Below are 16,994 nucleotides of genomic sequence, written 5' to 3' on the forward strand. Positions count from 1 at the left end.
AATGCTGTCACCTGCCCTGGGACCTTAGGGTGAAGGGCAGGTAATTAATAAGAATACAACACCACCACACTGGCTTTTGGTAGAACACACAGAGTCTCTTCTGCAGTGGGCTTCAGGAAGCACCCCGCTTGAAAGTGTGGGCTTTCCCTCCAGAGTTGTTTGTTGCTCTAGCTGGGGTAGGTGTGGGGTGAGTCTCTCTACTCCCCATTGTGGAATGATGTTGGGAGCCAGCAGGATTTTCTCTTTGTTTTACTTGGGCCTAGTTTTGTTTTGCTTTGTTGGTGAAAAACAATATTTTCTATTGAGCCTTAGTATAGTATGACAAGCTTCATATTTTTCAGTTCCTTGGGTCTAGAATTCTGTGCAAAATGGAAATTGTTATTAGTATTAATAATGCATTTGGTATGCCAAAAGCTTCTGTCATAATACAGTTGATTAGAGTTAGACTATTACGGTAAGTTGCCACCAGCCATTGTTGCTGTTGTGGAGAGAGGGAGGGAAACACTTCCTCTTAGAAGCACATGAGTTCTCAGTAAGTAGATCAACAACCAGTTTGAGCATTTCAACATGTAACCATTGTCTTGACAATGCCAGATTATCCTCTGAGCAGGAAGAGGGACAGCCTGCCTTACTGCATGAGGATGAGGATGATGATTATTACTATTACATAAGACAGTTAAAAACAGCAAATACATTTAAAGCTAGACTAAAAGTTTAACAAAGTGGTAATTACCCATTTATCCAGCTGGGAATGCTTGCTTGTTGAATGAAAATGTCTTCAACTCTTTCCAGAAATTGCAGATATAGTGGGTGCCTGTTGTATTTGGATGGGAATGGGGTATGTGGCTTGGGCAGTGGGGCATCTCTGGGCCCTCCCAGTGGCCTTGGACTCCTGACTCCCATTGCCAAAGCCAATGTGCAGGAATGATGCTGCAATCCAGACACATCTGGAAAGCCACATGCCGTGTCTCCTGTTCGGAGGTGCCGTGCTGGGGAGAGCAAAGGCAAGCTGATGTCTTTTGCTGAGTGATGCTGCTCTCTGCACCCAGTTACAGGTAGGTAGCCGTGTTGGTCTGGATCGAAGTAAAATAAAAAAATTCCTTCAGTAGCACCTTAAAGACCAACTAAGTTTTTATTTTGGTATGAGCTTTCGTGTGCATGCACACTTCTTCAGATACAGTGAAATGGAAGTTTCCAGGCACTTATGTAGAGAAGGGGTGGGGAGGGGTGGGGAGGGGGAGGGGGGATCACTCAGAAGGGTGGTGGAAATGGGTGATTGACTGACTGATAGCTGTTGATGACCGCAAACGACTGCAAATGGTTTTGCATGAAAAAGCAAGGGTTGAGATGGCTGAAGATCGCTTATCATGTATAATGAGATAAGAACCCGATATCTCTGTTCAAACCAGGTCCCTCCATGGTTTTGAGCTTGGTGATAAGTTGCAATTCAGCAACTTCTCTTTCCAGTCTATTTCTGAAATTCTTTTGTAGTAAGACAGCTACTTTGAGATCTTGTATAGAATGTCCTGGGAGATTGAAGTGTTCTCCTACTGGTTTTTCTGTCTTCTGGTTCCTGATGTCAGATTTATGTCCATTTATCCTTTGGCGTAGGGTTTGGCCTGTTTGTCCAATATAGAGAGCTGAAGGGCACTGTTGGCATTTGATGGCATACACAATGTTAGAGGATGAGCAATTAAATAGTCCTGAGATGGTATGTTGGATGTTGTTGGGGCCAGTAATGGTGTTGTCTGGGTGTATGTGGCAGCAAAGTTGGCATCTGGGTTTATTGCAGGCTCTGGTACCAGCGTCCATGTTAAGTCTGGTGGTTGTATTATTGTGGGTGAGGAGTTGTTTAAGATTGGGTGGCTGTCTGTAGGCAATGAAAGGTCTTCCTCCCAGAGCTTGAGAAAGGGAGCGGTCATTGTCCAGGAGAGGCTGTAGATCTCTGATGATGCGTTGTACTGTTTTAGCTTGGGAGCTGTATGTGATGACTAGTGGTGTTCTGTTATTTTCTTTTTTGGGTCTGTCTTGCAGCAGGTTCTCTCTAGGTATCTGTCTGGCTCTGTTGATCTGTTGTTTAACTTCATCAGGTGGATATTTTAGTTCTAAAAAGGTTTGCTGTAGATCTCTTAGGTGAGATTCTCTGTCTGCACCCAGTATCAGAGCTGGCCTTGCCCCACCTCCCTTGCAGTGGGACACTCTCCTGGAGGAATGTGCTCTGGGTTTCCTCTACAGCAGGGATCCCCAAACTTCGGCCCTCCAGATGTTTTGGACTACAATTCCCATCATCCCTGACTACTGGTCCTGTTAGCTAGGGATCATGGGAGTTGTAGGCCAAAACATCTGGAGGGCCGCAGTTTGGGGATGCCTGCTCTACAGGTTGTTATTGGGCTGAGCTTTTTCCAGGCTGAGCTTTTTCCAGGCGTTTCCTGCTGGTGGCTGAGCACACCCAGCCTTGCCCTGCTTAGTGGCAGTGGGGCAACCTTCTAGCCTCTTTTCCAGGCATCCCCAAACTGCGGCCCTCCAGATGTTTTGGCCTACAACTCCCATGATCCCTAGCTAACAGGATCAGTGGTCGGGGAAGATGGGAATTGTAGTCCAAAACATCTGGAGGGCCGAAGTTTGGGGATGCCTGCTCTTTTCAGTGATGTCTGCCGTTTGACCCTTTGATAACTGGGGATGGGGCTTAGGCAGATTGACGGCAGCTTGGTGGCCAGGCTCCTACCTTACCATGCCGAATCTCCCAGGTTCAATCCCTGGCATTTCCAGGTAGCGCCAGAAAAGACTCTTGTCCGATAGCCACTGCTTGTCCAGGTTGACAATGCTGTACTGGGCTTGGTGGACCAACACTCAGGTTTGGCATGCGGCAGCACCCTAGTTGCCCCTCCCCACCTCCACTTTATCTTGCCTTGTTGTAACCAGGTGTCTTGGCCTGTAATGCAGCCCGCTTTGCTCCAGCCTTTGAAGAGGCATTTGGGGCTGGGGGCTGTGATGGAGGGCTTGGGATGAACAGTGGGTGCGTGAGTGCAGATGATCCAGCTTCTCAAGTGGTAAACGGGGGGGAAAGCTTGCACTACAATAGGAAGCCCAGGTAAGGTGGCCATTAAAGGCAGGAATCCTAGAATGGTGACGTTGGAAGGGACCCCGAGGGTCATGTAGGTTGGCTTTTGACCAGCCTTCAGCCATTGCTTGCTCCCATCGCAGGCAAATGGGCATCTTGTTGGAAGCACATGGTAAGAACCGTCTCATTCTTTTTCGAATAAAAGGGGAAATGTAAACAAGGAAGTTAGTATCTGAAGAAGGTATCTGAAGAAGTGTGCATGCACACGAAAGCTCATACCAAAATAAAAACTTAGTTGGTCTTTAAGGTGCTACTGAAGGAATTTTTTTATTTTACTTCGACCCAGACCAACACGGCTACCTACCTGTAACAAGGAAGTTAGTGTTTGGGATCACTCTCCTTGAGACCCCATCCGGCCATAGTTGCAGTCCTGGTGGCAAATCAGTGGGTTTCCCCACCCCACATCACCAAATGGGGAGGATGGTTGTTACTCCAGAACAACTAAGCCTCTGAAGTAGGCGGCTGTGGCTTGTTGTCGGCCTGTCTTGTGATGGAGTGGGGAGGTGGTGGTGTTCCCCAGGCTGTTGGTGCTGTGATCCACTATCCTGCTCTGGAGAAAGGCCAGCTGGCTATAATTATCCTCGCAAGTCACTGCCTCCTGCTCCCCTGCTGTCCTTTCAAACTTCACCCCCAGTTTCTCCCCACACCTCCTCCTCCCTGTACTTAGCAAGAAGTCACAAGATTGTGCTGAAGGGAGCTTGCCTGCCTCTTTTAGCCCAAGCAGAATTTGGGTGGCTTGGGGAGGCCTAGGTCCTTTGGGGCCCTATTCCCACTTGCTTCACAGCCCTCCCTGCCCCATCTTCCTGCTAGGGTGTAATCTAGAATGAAGCCCCCTCCGCTTCTGCTTCAGTACAGGACACAGGGTTAGGGTGATGTGGATACTCCCTGCTGGGGCAGTTTCCTCTGGCTCAGTGTCAATTCTGCAGCCCTCAAATTCCTCTTCTTGTTTATATCCTGCCCTTCCTCCCAAAGCAACCCAGGGTTGATAGGGGAGTGCCCCAAAGGTGTGTGATAGAGAGATCAGGGGGGTTCTTGCCCGGTGGAGCTCAGCAGCTTCCTGGAGCAGCAAGACAGGATGGGAGGTATCACGTAGCCTGAGGAATTCTGGCTTGTTTGTCTCCTGGACTCACATGCTTCCTCACCACGTCACTGCTCTTGCCTCACTGGCATGGCTGATGGTAGACTCACAGCTGCAGAAGTCTCAGCCCGTTTTCTCTCAAGGAAAGCCTGCTTGGGGGTGGGGGTGGGAATTATCCAGGGCAGGAGAATAAGAACATAGGAACATGGGAAGAGAGCCTTCCTTCCTGCTGGGTCAGGCATTTGTTCTCACAGCAGCCACACAGATTTTTCTGCAAAGCTTGCAAAGCTGGGTGCAACAGCAACACTCTTTGCTCACGTGTGACTTTCATTCAGAGATAGACTGCCTCTGACATTGGAGGCAGAGTGTTGGCCATCACGCCTGGTAGCCGCAGATAGCCTTCTTGTCCTCCATGAATTTGTCAGATCCTGTTTTAAAGCAATTCAGGTTGGTGGCCTCACTGCCTGCTGTGGGAGGGAGCTCCATAGCTTAACTGTGCTCTGTGTGAAGGACTTTCTTTTTTATCTGTCCTGAATCTCAGGGACATTCAGCGTCACTGGATGTCCCTGAGTTCTGCTGCTATGGTGAGAAAAGGAGGGGGAAAGTCTCTATCCGCTTTCTTCACCCTGCACTTAATCTTATGCACCTCTATCATGTCCTCCTCGCTTACTTTCATTTTTTTCTACACTGGAAAGCCCAACTTTTGCAACATTTTCCTCCCAGGGGAGGTTGCTCCATCCCCATCAACTTCTCTTAACCTTTTCCAGCTCTACAATATCTTTGTTTTTTTAGGTGATGCAATCTGAACTGTGCACAATATTCTTAAGTGTGGTGGCAAAATATTCTGCCCTGCCCCTGTATGTTTGGGACAGCCTCCCACACCACCTGTGTGATCGAATCTCTCTTCAGAACCAAGCTTTTCCATGAACCCTTTTCTACAGCCCTTATGCTCTCTATGCTCTGCAGCGACTGAAATAACCACACATCCATCCTGATTATTATTATTGTTAATTACTGGGTCTTTACCCTCAGGTCCCAGGTCAAGTTACACCATTAAAACACAGTATTAAAAACCATTTAAAACAACATACAATTGGTGAAACAAGGTGGGTCCTAAAAAGATATATACCTCAGGTGTCAAAGGTAAGGGCAAAGAGGTGCATATTGGAAGGTGCCAGACACACCTATATGGGGAGGGAGTTCCACAGCCCACACCTGCCTACCTCCTCTTCCCTCTCCTTCAGCTGTCAGGTCTCCCTTGTGTCAGATTTTAGATTGTAAGGTCCTTGGGGCAGGGACTCTGCAAAGCAGCAGGCAAAGTGATAGCACTATATCAGGGCTGGGGAACCAACCTCAGGCCACCCCTCCTCTCTGAGGCCATACCCCTCACTGGGCCTGCTTCACCCAATCTTGAGAATTCTTGCCTGACTGAGATGAACCCTAATCATGTCTCATGCTTGTCTGGATGGAGAACGGTATGCAAGTAGGTATAGAACAGGCATCTTCCCTGACCACTGGTCCTTTTAGCTAGGGATCATGGGAGTTGTAGGCCAAAACATCTGGAGGGCCGAAGTTTGGGGATGCCTGGTATAGAGCGTAGCCTGTGTCCCAGAGGTGGAATTTACATTTGTTGCTCCACCCACTTTTGCCTCTGGCCCCTCCTGCCACTGGCATGCGGCCCTTGGAGGGTCGCCTGGAATGAAGTGTGGCTCTCAGGCTGGAAGAGGATTCCCCAGCCCTTAGCTATGGAATCAGTTACCTTTCTGGTGCTGTGTGGGTACATACATCTATGGGACCTCACTTGCACCCCCCTGCTGCATAACCACATTCCTTTCTCTCCCCCCCCCCCGCACCCCACTCAATACTTATGGGTTGTATCCCTGGAACTGTATCCATGGGAAGCTGGTTGGTGTTTGACAGGGCCAGTGCTTGCTCCCTCAACCCAGCCCTGTCTCTCTCTCTCTGCTGCAGTCCGTCAACGAGTTCCTGGAGTCCGTCGGAGCCCCCTTGGAGATTGTTGACGGCTTCATCGACAGCATTGCCGTCACCATCCCCTGGTCCGCCTTAGTCACAGAGAACTGCACCGTGGAAGTGAGCGGCCTGCAGATCACGTGCCGGCCGAAGTATCGTACTGGTGAGAACTGGAGGAGAGGGAGGGAGGGGACAGTACTGATCTGGAAGCTGGGAGTGAGCAAGTGGGCAGCCTCCTGCCTGCCTCACCTGGTGGCTCTCTCTTCTCCCTCTGCCCTCCCGCAGCTGCCCCTGGCTCCGAGTCACAAAGCTGGGCATCATGCATGACCACCAGCATGCAGCTGGCACAGGAGTGCCTGAAAGAGCAGGCCGAGGAGCCCTCGGACACCCCCCAGCCCCTAGAGGGGCTCGAGATGTTTGCCCAAACCATTGAAACTGGTGAGTCCTTGGGCAGGGGGAAACGGGTGGCTGTTCTGCCGGAAGAGCTTTTGGTGGTTTAGCAGCTCCTAGTGGGATTATTCCCACGCCCCACAGCCTGCTCCTGAAGGGGTGCAGGCAGGAATGAGGGCGGGGAGGTCCCGCCCTTTGTCCTTCCCTGCCTGCCAGGCTCCTGATCCCCTGTTCTCCTTTGCTGTCTGCCAGTTCTGCGAAGGATTGAAGTCACCTTCTTGGACACCGTGATACGTGTGGAGCATGTGCCCAGTGGCTCACAGGGCAGCGTGGCCCTTGAGATGCACATCAAAAGGTAATTGGCTTTAAGCTGATCTGGTGCTTTTTATTGGTAGGAAGGGGAGGGAGGGGGAGGAGCTCCTGCTGCTCAGGATTCCAACACCTCCATTCTGTCCCCCTCCCCACCTGGGTTTCCATTCCCGCCTCTCTCTTCTGTCCCCGCCCATTCTCAATCCTTATTGGGTTGTCCCAGGTTTCCTCCACCCTGCAAAGCCCTGCTGAAGCTTCTCTCTTGAACAGGCACCCCCAAACTGCGGCCCTCCAGATGTTTTGGCCTACAACTCCCATGATCCCTAGCTATCAGGACCAGTGGTCGGGGAAGATGGGAATTGTAGTCCAAAACATCTGGAGGGCCGAAGTTTGGAGATGCCTGCTCTTGAACATAAACCCTGTGCTGTTTTGCCTGTGGAAGAGGCTGTCCCTCTCAGCCTGAATAGCAGGAATTGATGTGTGTACATGATTTTAACGTGGCTGAACAGCACATTTGTAGCAGAGGGGGAACAGAGGGTGACATCTCAAGACTAAGCAGACATTCAGAAAAGTCGCGGTTTGAAATACAGCCCTTTTGGGGTAGCGAGGGGAGAGAAGGCGAGGACAGAATAGCTGAAGGGATTTCCTTAGGTAGGTAGAGCTTGGTCAACCATCACCAAAGAAGGGTCGCTTGAGGGCTGCTTGTTCCCTCTCCCCCCCCCCAAGCTGAGCTCTTGATGCTTTTGCTGTCTGCTGTCTTCCTTCCTCCCCCCCTCTCCTCGCCCCCCACCAGATTGGACTACTGTGATGAAGCTGTGAAGGAACCTGGGCAGGCAATCACCGTAGACATCCACCAGCCTCCACCGTTTGTGCACAAGATCCTGCAGCTGAGTGGGGTCCTGCTTTACTATGAGGAGTTTGCGGGTGGCACGGGTGGCCACATGCCACCACCCCCAGTTCCAAAGGTACAGCCCCCCCGGGGGGGCTTCCTTGGTAGTGGGGGGACTTGACTTTCATGGATGTCAAAGCACTCTGTCCGCCTTGGGCTTCCCATCCACCGAGGGGCGAGGAAAGTGCGTGCTGCGGGCTTCCCTGTGTTCAGAACTGCCTCGTCTCTCCTCTCCACCCTAGGGGGCTGCTGATTCTTCAGAGTCCCAGGCGGAGGAGGCAGAGGAGGAAGAGGCTTCCCCCAGCTCTCTGCTTCAGATTGGCAGCTGCTCTGGATACACGGAGATGAGGATCAAGTTGAAGCAGAACGAGGCCTTTCCTGGGCCCAAGGTGAGTTAAAACGGTGCCTGAGGTTCTCCAGCCTTCCAGCGAACAGCTGATGCATGGGAAAAGCCATGCCTTGTGTGAGCCGGGGGGGGGGGGCTTCATTGGACTGATCTGCTGAGGCATAGGCAGTGGAGCAGTTTAAAGAAGGTGCAACCCCCCCCCCCCCAGTATCTTGGCTGCCTTTGCACAGGCAGGCGATTGAGCTGCCTCTTCTTCTGCGAGGAAGAGGGGGCCTGCCCCCTGTGTGAAGGTGTTTGAGGCAGTCCCGTCAACAGAGGCTGCCTCTGGCTCGTGAGGAGGTGTGTTTTGAACTTTCTCCCCCCCCCTCTCTGTGCAGCTGGAACTGGATGGGAAGATGGGGTCGCTGCACCTCCTGCTTGCCCCCCAACAGATCTTATACCTGCTAGATCTTCTGTCTTCCCTGAACTTCTCTGGTGAGCTCTGTGCGACGTGGGTGGGAGGAGAGATGGAGAAAGAGCACCGTGCAAACCCACAAGAGGTTTGACCTCCTGGCCTGGAGAGATGGGGTTGTTGTGGCTCCTCTGGTCCAGCCCCGCAAGGCCTTTTGGGGTAGCACATTTGAACCCGCACATGCGGTGCCAACTTTTGCACTGGGACAGGTGAGCCTTCTGCAGCCCTGCAGGTCTTCCCTAATCCCCTTCTCTCTCCTCCCCGCCCCCAAAGAATCCAGCCTCTTGCAGGAGCAGCTGAGCAAGAGTCGCCCCCTTGACTCAGAGGACCTGAAGCTGATTGAGCAGGACCTCAGCCAACAGCTGCACTCAGGGCTGGGGGCTGGCCCCACCCGCCTGGAGGGGATGGAGACCTGCGTCGGGCTGGAGAACGGAGGTGACCGCTGCGAGGGGGGGGAGCAGCTTTGCATGCAGGAGGATCCCAGGTGTCAAATCTCTAATAGCAGCAGCTCCAGGCAGAGAGGATGAAGAGCTGCTGCCAGTCAGTGCAGGCAGTACTGAGTGAGATAGACAAAGTCAGAACAGGGACCTAAGGCAGCTTCCTATGTTTCCACCTCTTCTCCTCTTTCATCCTGGGTACATCTGCCAGGGCCAGGTTCAATCCCTTGCATTACCCCTCTTAAAAGGATTCAGGTAGCAGAAGGCTATTTGTTTGAGTGACCTTGAAATGAAGCCCCACTTGAGCCCTGTTTGGTTTCCGAACAAGGTCTTGGCACATAAACTGGCCCCCTTGACGGACGGGACTGAGCTGGTGTCTGCTTTAGCCCCCCCACCCTTCTTGCCCCTCCTTGGCCAACCAGCGTGGTGTAGTGGTTAAGAGCTGTAGACTCGTAATCTGGTGAACCGGGTTCGCTTCCCCGCTCCTTCACGTGCAGCTGCTGGGTGACCTTGGGCTAGTTACACTTCTCTGAAGTCTCTCAGCCCCACTCACCTCACACAGTGTTTGTTGTGGGGGAGGAAGGGAAAGGAGAATGTTAGCCGCTTTGAGACTACTTCGGGAAGTGATAAAGTGGGATATCAAATCCAAACTCTTCTCCTTCTCCTTGTCAGAGATGTTCTTCTCCATGGCTCCCATGACCAGCAGTGTGACCTCTGTGCGCTCAGCTAGCGAGCTCTCTGACATCGACCTGGACTCCTCTGTGCACAGCGACGCTGGCAGCAGCCGCCTACAGGCTCTGCCCTTCGTGCCAGGGGTAAGAGCCCCAGCAGGCTATGGGGAAGGTAGAGGGAGGGATGACCGTGGGCAAGTTTCCAGTGGGCTTGGACAGGTCATGCCTGAGGCCCGGGTGCTTGAGTTTGGGCAGGAGGACCCTGGGGAAGGCCACCTAGTGTGTGTGTGTGTGGGGGGGGAGGTTTCCTTTGCTCCTTGTCCTGTCTCATCACCAGCTGCCCAGGCACACAGCTTCAACGCTGCCCCCCAAGTTGCCAGGAGGCAACTTGACACAGCTGGCCCAAGACAAAGGACAGACTGGCACACACACCCCCTCTCCATGTTCAGAAGCTGGCCAGACTGAGAGCTGATTCAGACTTCAGTGCTGGCAACAGGATAGCACCCCCCTATCCCAGCAAGCTGTGTACTAGTTTAGGGGGTGCAGGGCCCTCCCGCTTCTGCACGCCCCAGAGGGGAACTTCCAGGGAGGTCGTGCTGCTGCCATCCCTCAGCAACTGCCGCCCGAGGCTTTTGCCTTCGTCTGCCCAATGGCCTTGCCGGCCTTGTAGGTAGGCCTGCTCTGCTTCCAGAGCTGCTTGCCCAGTTTTCAACTCTCCACCTTTCTCTCATCCCCGCCTCGCCCCGCCCCCCCCCCCCACAGCTGATGTTGAGCAGTCCCAGGCGTTATGGACGGTCACCCTTTGCTGCCACCCTGCCTTGCCTCAACAAGATACCAAGTAAGATGGTTTAAATTGCAAATTGGTGGGAGGGAGAGGGTGGGATTGTGCAGGACTTCTTGATAAGCCCAAGTAGTGCCAGGGAGGAGGCGGGCGCGAGAGACCTGTGGGGTGTTTCCCCCCCCCCTGGCGTTGAAGGGAGGACTGGTTGGTTGTTTGGTTAGAGCATTTGTACCCTGCTCTTCAGCCAAAAAGGCTCCCAGAGTAGGGTAAAATTGCTTTAACTAACATACAGTCGAAATAAGGCAGTCCCTACCTACAGGCTTACAATCTGAAGGAACATGGCACACAAGGGGAAAAGAACAGGGAAGGGAGAGGAAAGGGAGAAGAGAGATGCGCTTGTAGGTAGGAAGCCATCACTCCTTATGACACTATAGAGGTGTAGCTTGTCCTGGTTTTCAGTCAAATGAAGGCTGCCAGAGTAGCTTACAGATAACAGTAGTGAGACAGTCCTGTTCTCAGCAATACAATCTAGCAGATGTGGCACTAAAGGAAAATGGGTTGGAGGGTAGGAGGAAAAAAGTAAACTCGAGTGTTACAAAAGAAGAGACCTACTGCTTGGTATGCAGAAGTTCTGGTATGTTCAGCACCTCCTTTTTAAAAAAAATATTTTTAATTGAGATCCTATAGAGCTGCTGCCAGCCAGAGCACACAGTGCTGGACTTGGTGGATCAGCAGTCTGACAGCTTCTTAAGAGTTTCTCCCAGCAATCTCTGGGGCAGCTGCGTCCAAGTTCAGGTCTTTCTGCTCCAAGACTCACTCACTCACTCTCTCTTCCTTGCATAGGTAAGACCAGCCACCCGCAACCCCCCTCTCTGGAGAACCAGCGGCCTGAGGTGTTGCTGCGGCTGACGATTGGAGGGCTCACTCTCACCCTGCTGCACCAGACCCCAGAGGCCCCGCACCTCCAGCTAGCTCAGCGCTTCTTCTCCCAGCTTGGGGGCCTGAAGGACTCTGCCTTTGGGGGCCGGGATTTCCAGCCCCTGCGCCAGTGCTTTGAGGGGGCCTGTCCACGCAGCAACGTCAGGTGTGTATTGGGAACCGAAGGCCTGAGCACAGCAAAAAAAAAGCCAACCCTCCCAGGTGCTCTGCCAGGCCCTGTGGTGTGTGTTTGTGTTATAACATTTTTTTAAAATCTGTGGTTCCCAAAGTGGGCAGTAGCAATGGGATTACCTGGGGGGGGGGTGCTGCTGTAAGAGGCAAGGGGACAGAAGGGGGTTCCTGGAGGTGTAAAAGACTATCAGGCTTTGAAAAGCTGGCATCACTGGATCAAGTTAATCTATACTGTTGAATTAATTAAACTAAATAGTTTTCATTGGATTTTGAATAAATGTCCAATTAATTGTTACAGTTTTGAATTTCACTGTGATATTATTTTCCTCACTGGGTCATGCAAAGAATGCATTTGACAAGGTAGGGTGGGAGGTCCAGGGGGTGAGTTTAGGGAACCAAGGGGGCATTGGCCTGGACAATTTTGGGAACCACTGAATTGCCGTTCCACTTGGCTTGCAAAAATGTATCATAGAACCAGAAGGGTCCCTGAGGATCATCTAGTCCAGACATCCCCAAACTTCGGCCCTCCAGATGTTTTGGACTACAATTCCCATCATCCCTGACCACTGGTCCTCTTAGCTAGGCATCATGGGAGTTATAGGCCAAAACATCTGGAGGGCCACAGTTTGGGGATGCCTGATCTAGTCCAACCCTCCGCTATGCAGGAATAAGCAGCTGTCCCTTACAAGGATTGAACTTGCAACCTTGGCGTTATTAGCACCATCTTCTAACTGACTGAGCTATCCAGAGATAGTAGACATCCTATAGTGGATGTGACTTAATGTGAGCAGAGCCTGCTGGATCAGGGATGATGGGAGTTGTAGTCCAACCGCACCCGGAGACTCCCCGGGTCCCCACCCCTGCTCTGTGCTTCGCTGCCAGCAGGCAAGGGACATTCCCTGCACCTTGCGCTTGCCACCTTTGCGATCTGGGTGTCTGTTTGCCTCTTCCAGGCTGACTGGGGCCGCTGTACAGATCAGCTGCGAGCACAAGGCCTCTGGGCAGCTGCACATGTTCAGCTGGGATGCATCCTTTGGGCTCCTGGAGATCTTGGAGTGCTTGTGGACGGACGGCAGGACGCAAGCCAAGCCAGAATACACCGAGGTGAGGGCTGAGCCCCATCAAGGGGAGTGCAAGAGCAGGGGGCGCCTGGCTGCTGCTTCCCCCCCCCCATGCCCACTTGCACTTCCTGCCCCAGACAAACTGGAGGCTCCTCGGAGCCCTGGCTGCATTGATGTCGCCTAGAAACCTATCAGTGGAGCAGCCGCCTGCTAGGTGAAGAGCATGGGGTGCTTTTGTCGGAGGGCGTCCTTGGTAAACCGGTTTCGCTTTCTTCTCAGCTGCTGGTCTTCGCCACCCCTAGTGCCTTTCCCTACAGCCAGTCGCCTCGCCCCTGTGCCCGTCTCCAAAGCAAGCATTCGGAGAAGCGGCCTTCCTCCTCCAAGGTGAGTTCCCGGCAGGCAGCCAGGGGGCTTTTTGCGCAGATCCAGCAGCAAATTCCTTTCCCCTTCGCAGTTGCTGGAGAAATTCTGGGCAGCAGTGACATAAGTGTTTTGCCAGGGACCGGGGTGCCTCAGTGGGCTAGGTTTGCCCCGCAAGCCACAAGTTAGCCACCCAACTCAAAAAGCAGCAATGCTGGCACCCGGAGAGCCAGCCTCAGAACGAAATACAGTGGTACCTCTACTTACAAATAGCTCTACTTACGAATTTTTCTACTTACGAACGGAGCTCCGTCCGCCATCTTGGATGCGGTTTAGATAGGATTTTTTCTACTTACAAATTTTTAGATAGGGTTGCTTCGACTTACGAATTTTTTCTCCCAATGCATTCCTATGGGATTCGACTTACAATTTTTTTCGACTTACAAATGTGTGTTCGGAACGCATTAAATTCGTAAGTAGAGGTACCACTGTAAACGAAGGAATAGGAAGAGAAGGGATATTTAATAGAGACATCAATACGGCTTGGAAGAAGACAATAGGCCCAAGAAAAACTGGGTTAGGAATTTGGAAAAAAATGGAACATGAAATGGATGCCATTATATTCAAGGTGGATGCCGTTAAAATATATGCAGAAGGGCCAAAGGGAACCCGGATGGTGGAAGAAATTAGAAGACCAGGGATTTTACAAATTGAAAGATTATTATTATTATTATTATTATTATTATATATTTGACGAACAAGGGAATTAATTACAAAAAAGCCCTTTTAGAAAAAATAGGAAAACAATTCTGGCTGAAAGTGGAAGGACTTTATGATTCAATAAAAGCAGGAAGAGCAGAGGAGACAATGAGGACAGGAATGAAAATAGAAAAGGTGTTAAACAAAAGACAAATAACAGAGAAAGGGATAGCAGGGCTGATATATAAACTGATGACAGGAGACAAAGACAGAATGACAAGGATAATCCAGCTCAAATGGGAGCAGGAAGGTACGATCCATTTTAAACACGGTACAAGAAATGATGAAGAATATAAACCATATTAAAATAGAAAAGTATAAGGAATTAAGTAGAAATTTTTTACTAAAATGGTATAGAACACCGGCACAAATGGCGTATATAGTGAAAGGGTTTAGCCCCAAATGCTGGCATTGCGGTCGTGAAAAAGGACTATACTCACACGTGGTGGGAATGCAATTTGGTTAAGGAATATTGGCAAAAGATCACAAAGGTAATTTCTGGATTATTCCAAATAAGCATAGAAATTAACAGGGACTTGCTATTTTCGGGAATACTGGGAAATAATACAGTAAAAAGTAATAACCAAGAGTTGTATACGATCATGATTCTAGCTGGAATGGCAGTTATTGCTCTAGGATGGAAAGAAAAAACTAAATGGAATATGGAAAAATGGAACGACTATGTTTTTGAATATGTACAATCAGAAATATTTGCACAGATAATGGTAGAGGATAGCTGGGAAAACAAATGCCAAAAAATAACAAATAAGTGGACATTTTACAGGAACTGGATAGAAAGGGGGGAAGCCAACCCGAATATACAAGCACGAATGAACAGACTGTGTACATGGCTAAAGATTTGAAGAAGGAAGGCCCGACTAGGGAAGAGGGTGGGAAGGGAGGGGGAAGGATTAGGGGGGGAAATGGACTTTGTTATGGAAGCTTCTGTTATGTAAACCTTTACAAGAACTATATGCAAAAATGTTATATTGTTATGCATTGTAGTTTGAAAATTAAATAAAATTCCAAAAGGAAAAGAAAAAAAAGAGCCATCCTCTCTGGGAAGGTCATTCCATAACTTGGGAGTCGTGGCAGAAAAAGGCATCTCCCTGGTTGGGAACTGCAGAAATCCTCTGCGTTTCATTTTGTTTCTGAAAAATACTTCCAGGAACGAGTTAACCTGGAGAAAATTAAAATGAAAGCTGGACAGAGCCAGGTCCCAAATCTAAACCAGCCTGTGGCTTTCCAGGTGTTTCTGAACTCCTGGCTTCCATTAGCCCCAGGCTGCAAAGACAATGAGGTGTTGTAGTCCGATGGGACCTAGAGAGCCTCAATGCAACCCTAAGACTTGGGCCAAACCTGGGTTAGCAGAGTTCTTGTTTTTGCCGGGGAGACACATGCAGCTTGCCAACTCTTGCCGCTGTGCTTCCAGAGCCGCCTTGCCAAGGTCCCTGCCAAGCAAACGGTGGAGCTGGTGGCTGAGCTGGATGACTTCTGCTCAGACGTGGACCTGGCGACGCTCGACCGCCTTTGCTCGCTGCTGTGCCGTGCCACGATGCCCTGCGCGCCAGCCTGGCCTTCTCCTGAGGCACACTTGGTAAGTAGGGGGGCGGAGCAGACTGAAAGACCACGACGCCCCCACCAGGAAGAGCCTCCTCTAATGGTTTTCTCTCCCCCCTCTTCCCCACCCCCCTCCTGGCTGGGCGCCAGGTAGATTCTCCCCCTGCTGCCAAGTGGCAGGCAAGTGTGCGACTGGCAGCGCCCAAGGCCACCCTGAGGCTGCAGTTCCCGATCCCAGACCTCCGCCCGTGGCCCGAGAGGCGGCCGTGGGCCCAGAAGGCTGTGCGGCCGGAGAGCCTGCGCCTGGACCTGGCCGGCGTGGAGCTGCGGGTGGAGCTCGGGCTGGCAGGCGTCACCCAGCTGGAAGTTGCCTTCAGTGACCTGCATGGTAAGGAGGCTGCTGCAGGGCCCCCGCTCCCTCCCTCCCTCCAAAAAGATCCCCATCAGATTTCTCCCCACAGCCGCCAAGTGGGCAAGGGCAGACATTGCCGGCATCTAAACATTGCCTGTATCTGGGCAAGTCAGAGGTGGGCACGCCCCCTGGTACAAGGTAGCATTTGTGTATGCAAGATTTCGCCTCCTAGGAATGCCCCTGTTGTGACGAAGGGGGGGGGGCAACGCCCAAGTGCCTCTCCCACCCACTTCTTTGTCCAGCTGCAACACAACAACCCTGCCAGTGCTGCCAGCGGTGGGTCTTACTTGCCAGTAGTTGTTGCCGCCCCTCCCCCCACACTTACTGCTGCAGCTCAGACAGGAGGGGACCTGGGACGTGCCAAAGCAGTTAACGTTTCCTTGGTGGAAAGGTGGGATTTAAATTCAGTAAATAAATTCCAAGATCCATGCCCCAACAAGTCGTGAATGCAAGGAGTGGTGGTGGTTTGATGTGGTTTGGCTGCCAGCTTTGCCGTGGGTCTGAACTTTTCAGTGGGGATCTGAACGCTGATGCTGTTTGGGTGATTTGCAGGCACGTACGAAGGCGCCGAGAAGCTGACCGTGCCGTGCTTGCGGGTCGGCAAAGCCCCCGACCTGTCCGCCAAAGGGACGGGGAAGAAGTACTTCCTCCCCAAGTAAGTCTGGTTTCCGCGTGCAACCTCCCTTCGCTACAACAGCCACTGCAGCAGTCAGGGGTGGGCTTGGGTGCTGCCTTGGCGAGGGCATCCTGCTCTCTGTCCAGACGTCTTGGGTCTTTTTTTGGGGGGGAAGCACCCACAAAGGTCCTGGCCCCTCTCCCCAGCACTGTCCTCTCCCCCTGGCAGAATCGCGCTGACCCTCCGCCCTCGGGCCAGCGACACTCCCTGGGACTTGGCCCTGGCGAAGCCCGGAGAGATGGAGCTGTCGACGGCTGAGAGCCCCTGCGAGCTGAAGCAGCCAGAGCCTTCGCCCTTCTCCTCCAAGCGGACTATGTATGAGACGGAGGAGGTGAGAGGGTGAAGCAACCCACGAGCTGCTAATAACCTAAGGGAGGTCTGCTGGACCAGGCCAATGGCCCACCTAGTCTAGCACCCGCTTCTCACAGCCGCTAACCAGATGCCCCCAGGAGAAGCCCACAAGCAGGACCCAAGCGTAACTCTCCCTTCTTGTGGCTTCCAGCAACTGGGATCCGGAACCATTGCAGGTTTTGGCTGTGGAGGCAAAGCCCAGCCATCCTGGCTAGCAGCCATTGATTGCCTTCCTCTCCTCCATGTGGGTGGGAGTTTTGC

General features: G+C 51.9%; 1 protein-coding gene across 1 annotated transcript in view; it reads left to right on the forward strand.

The window, feature by feature from the left end:
- ATG2A (autophagy related 2A) overlaps positions 1–16,994 on the forward strand; it is a 41,141-nt gene that overhangs the window by 886 nt on the left and 23,261 nt on the right. The window contains exons 2-17 of the mRNA XM_060269734.1: positions 6,171–6,333; positions 6,456–6,608; positions 6,813–6,915; positions 7,663–7,834; positions 8,001–8,147; positions 8,482–8,578; positions 8,829–8,990; positions 9,665–9,807; positions 10,426–10,501; positions 11,288–11,528; positions 12,508–12,658; positions 12,895–12,999; positions 15,167–15,331; positions 15,445–15,682; positions 16,259–16,361; positions 16,551–16,713. Of these exons, the coding sequence (XP_060125717.1) occupies positions 6,171–6,333; positions 6,456–6,608; positions 6,813–6,915; positions 7,663–7,834; positions 8,001–8,147; positions 8,482–8,578; positions 8,829–8,990; positions 9,665–9,807; positions 10,426–10,501; positions 11,288–11,528; positions 12,508–12,658; positions 12,895–12,999; positions 15,167–15,331; positions 15,445–15,682; positions 16,259–16,361; positions 16,551–16,713 (2,382 nt within the window). The remainder of the gene's footprint in view (positions 1–6,170; positions 6,334–6,455; positions 6,609–6,812; positions 6,916–7,662; positions 7,835–8,000; positions 8,148–8,481; positions 8,579–8,828; positions 8,991–9,664; positions 9,808–10,425; positions 10,502–11,287; positions 11,529–12,507; positions 12,659–12,894; positions 13,000–15,166; positions 15,332–15,444; positions 15,683–16,258; positions 16,362–16,550; positions 16,714–16,994) is intronic.

The sequence above is a fragment of the Zootoca vivipara genome, chromosome 17 (genome assembly GCF_963506605.1).
Source record: "Zootoca vivipara chromosome 17, rZooViv1.1, whole genome shotgun sequence".
In the NCBI taxonomy this organism is placed as follows: Eukaryota; Metazoa; Chordata; class Lepidosauria; order Squamata; family Lacertidae; genus Zootoca; species Zootoca vivipara.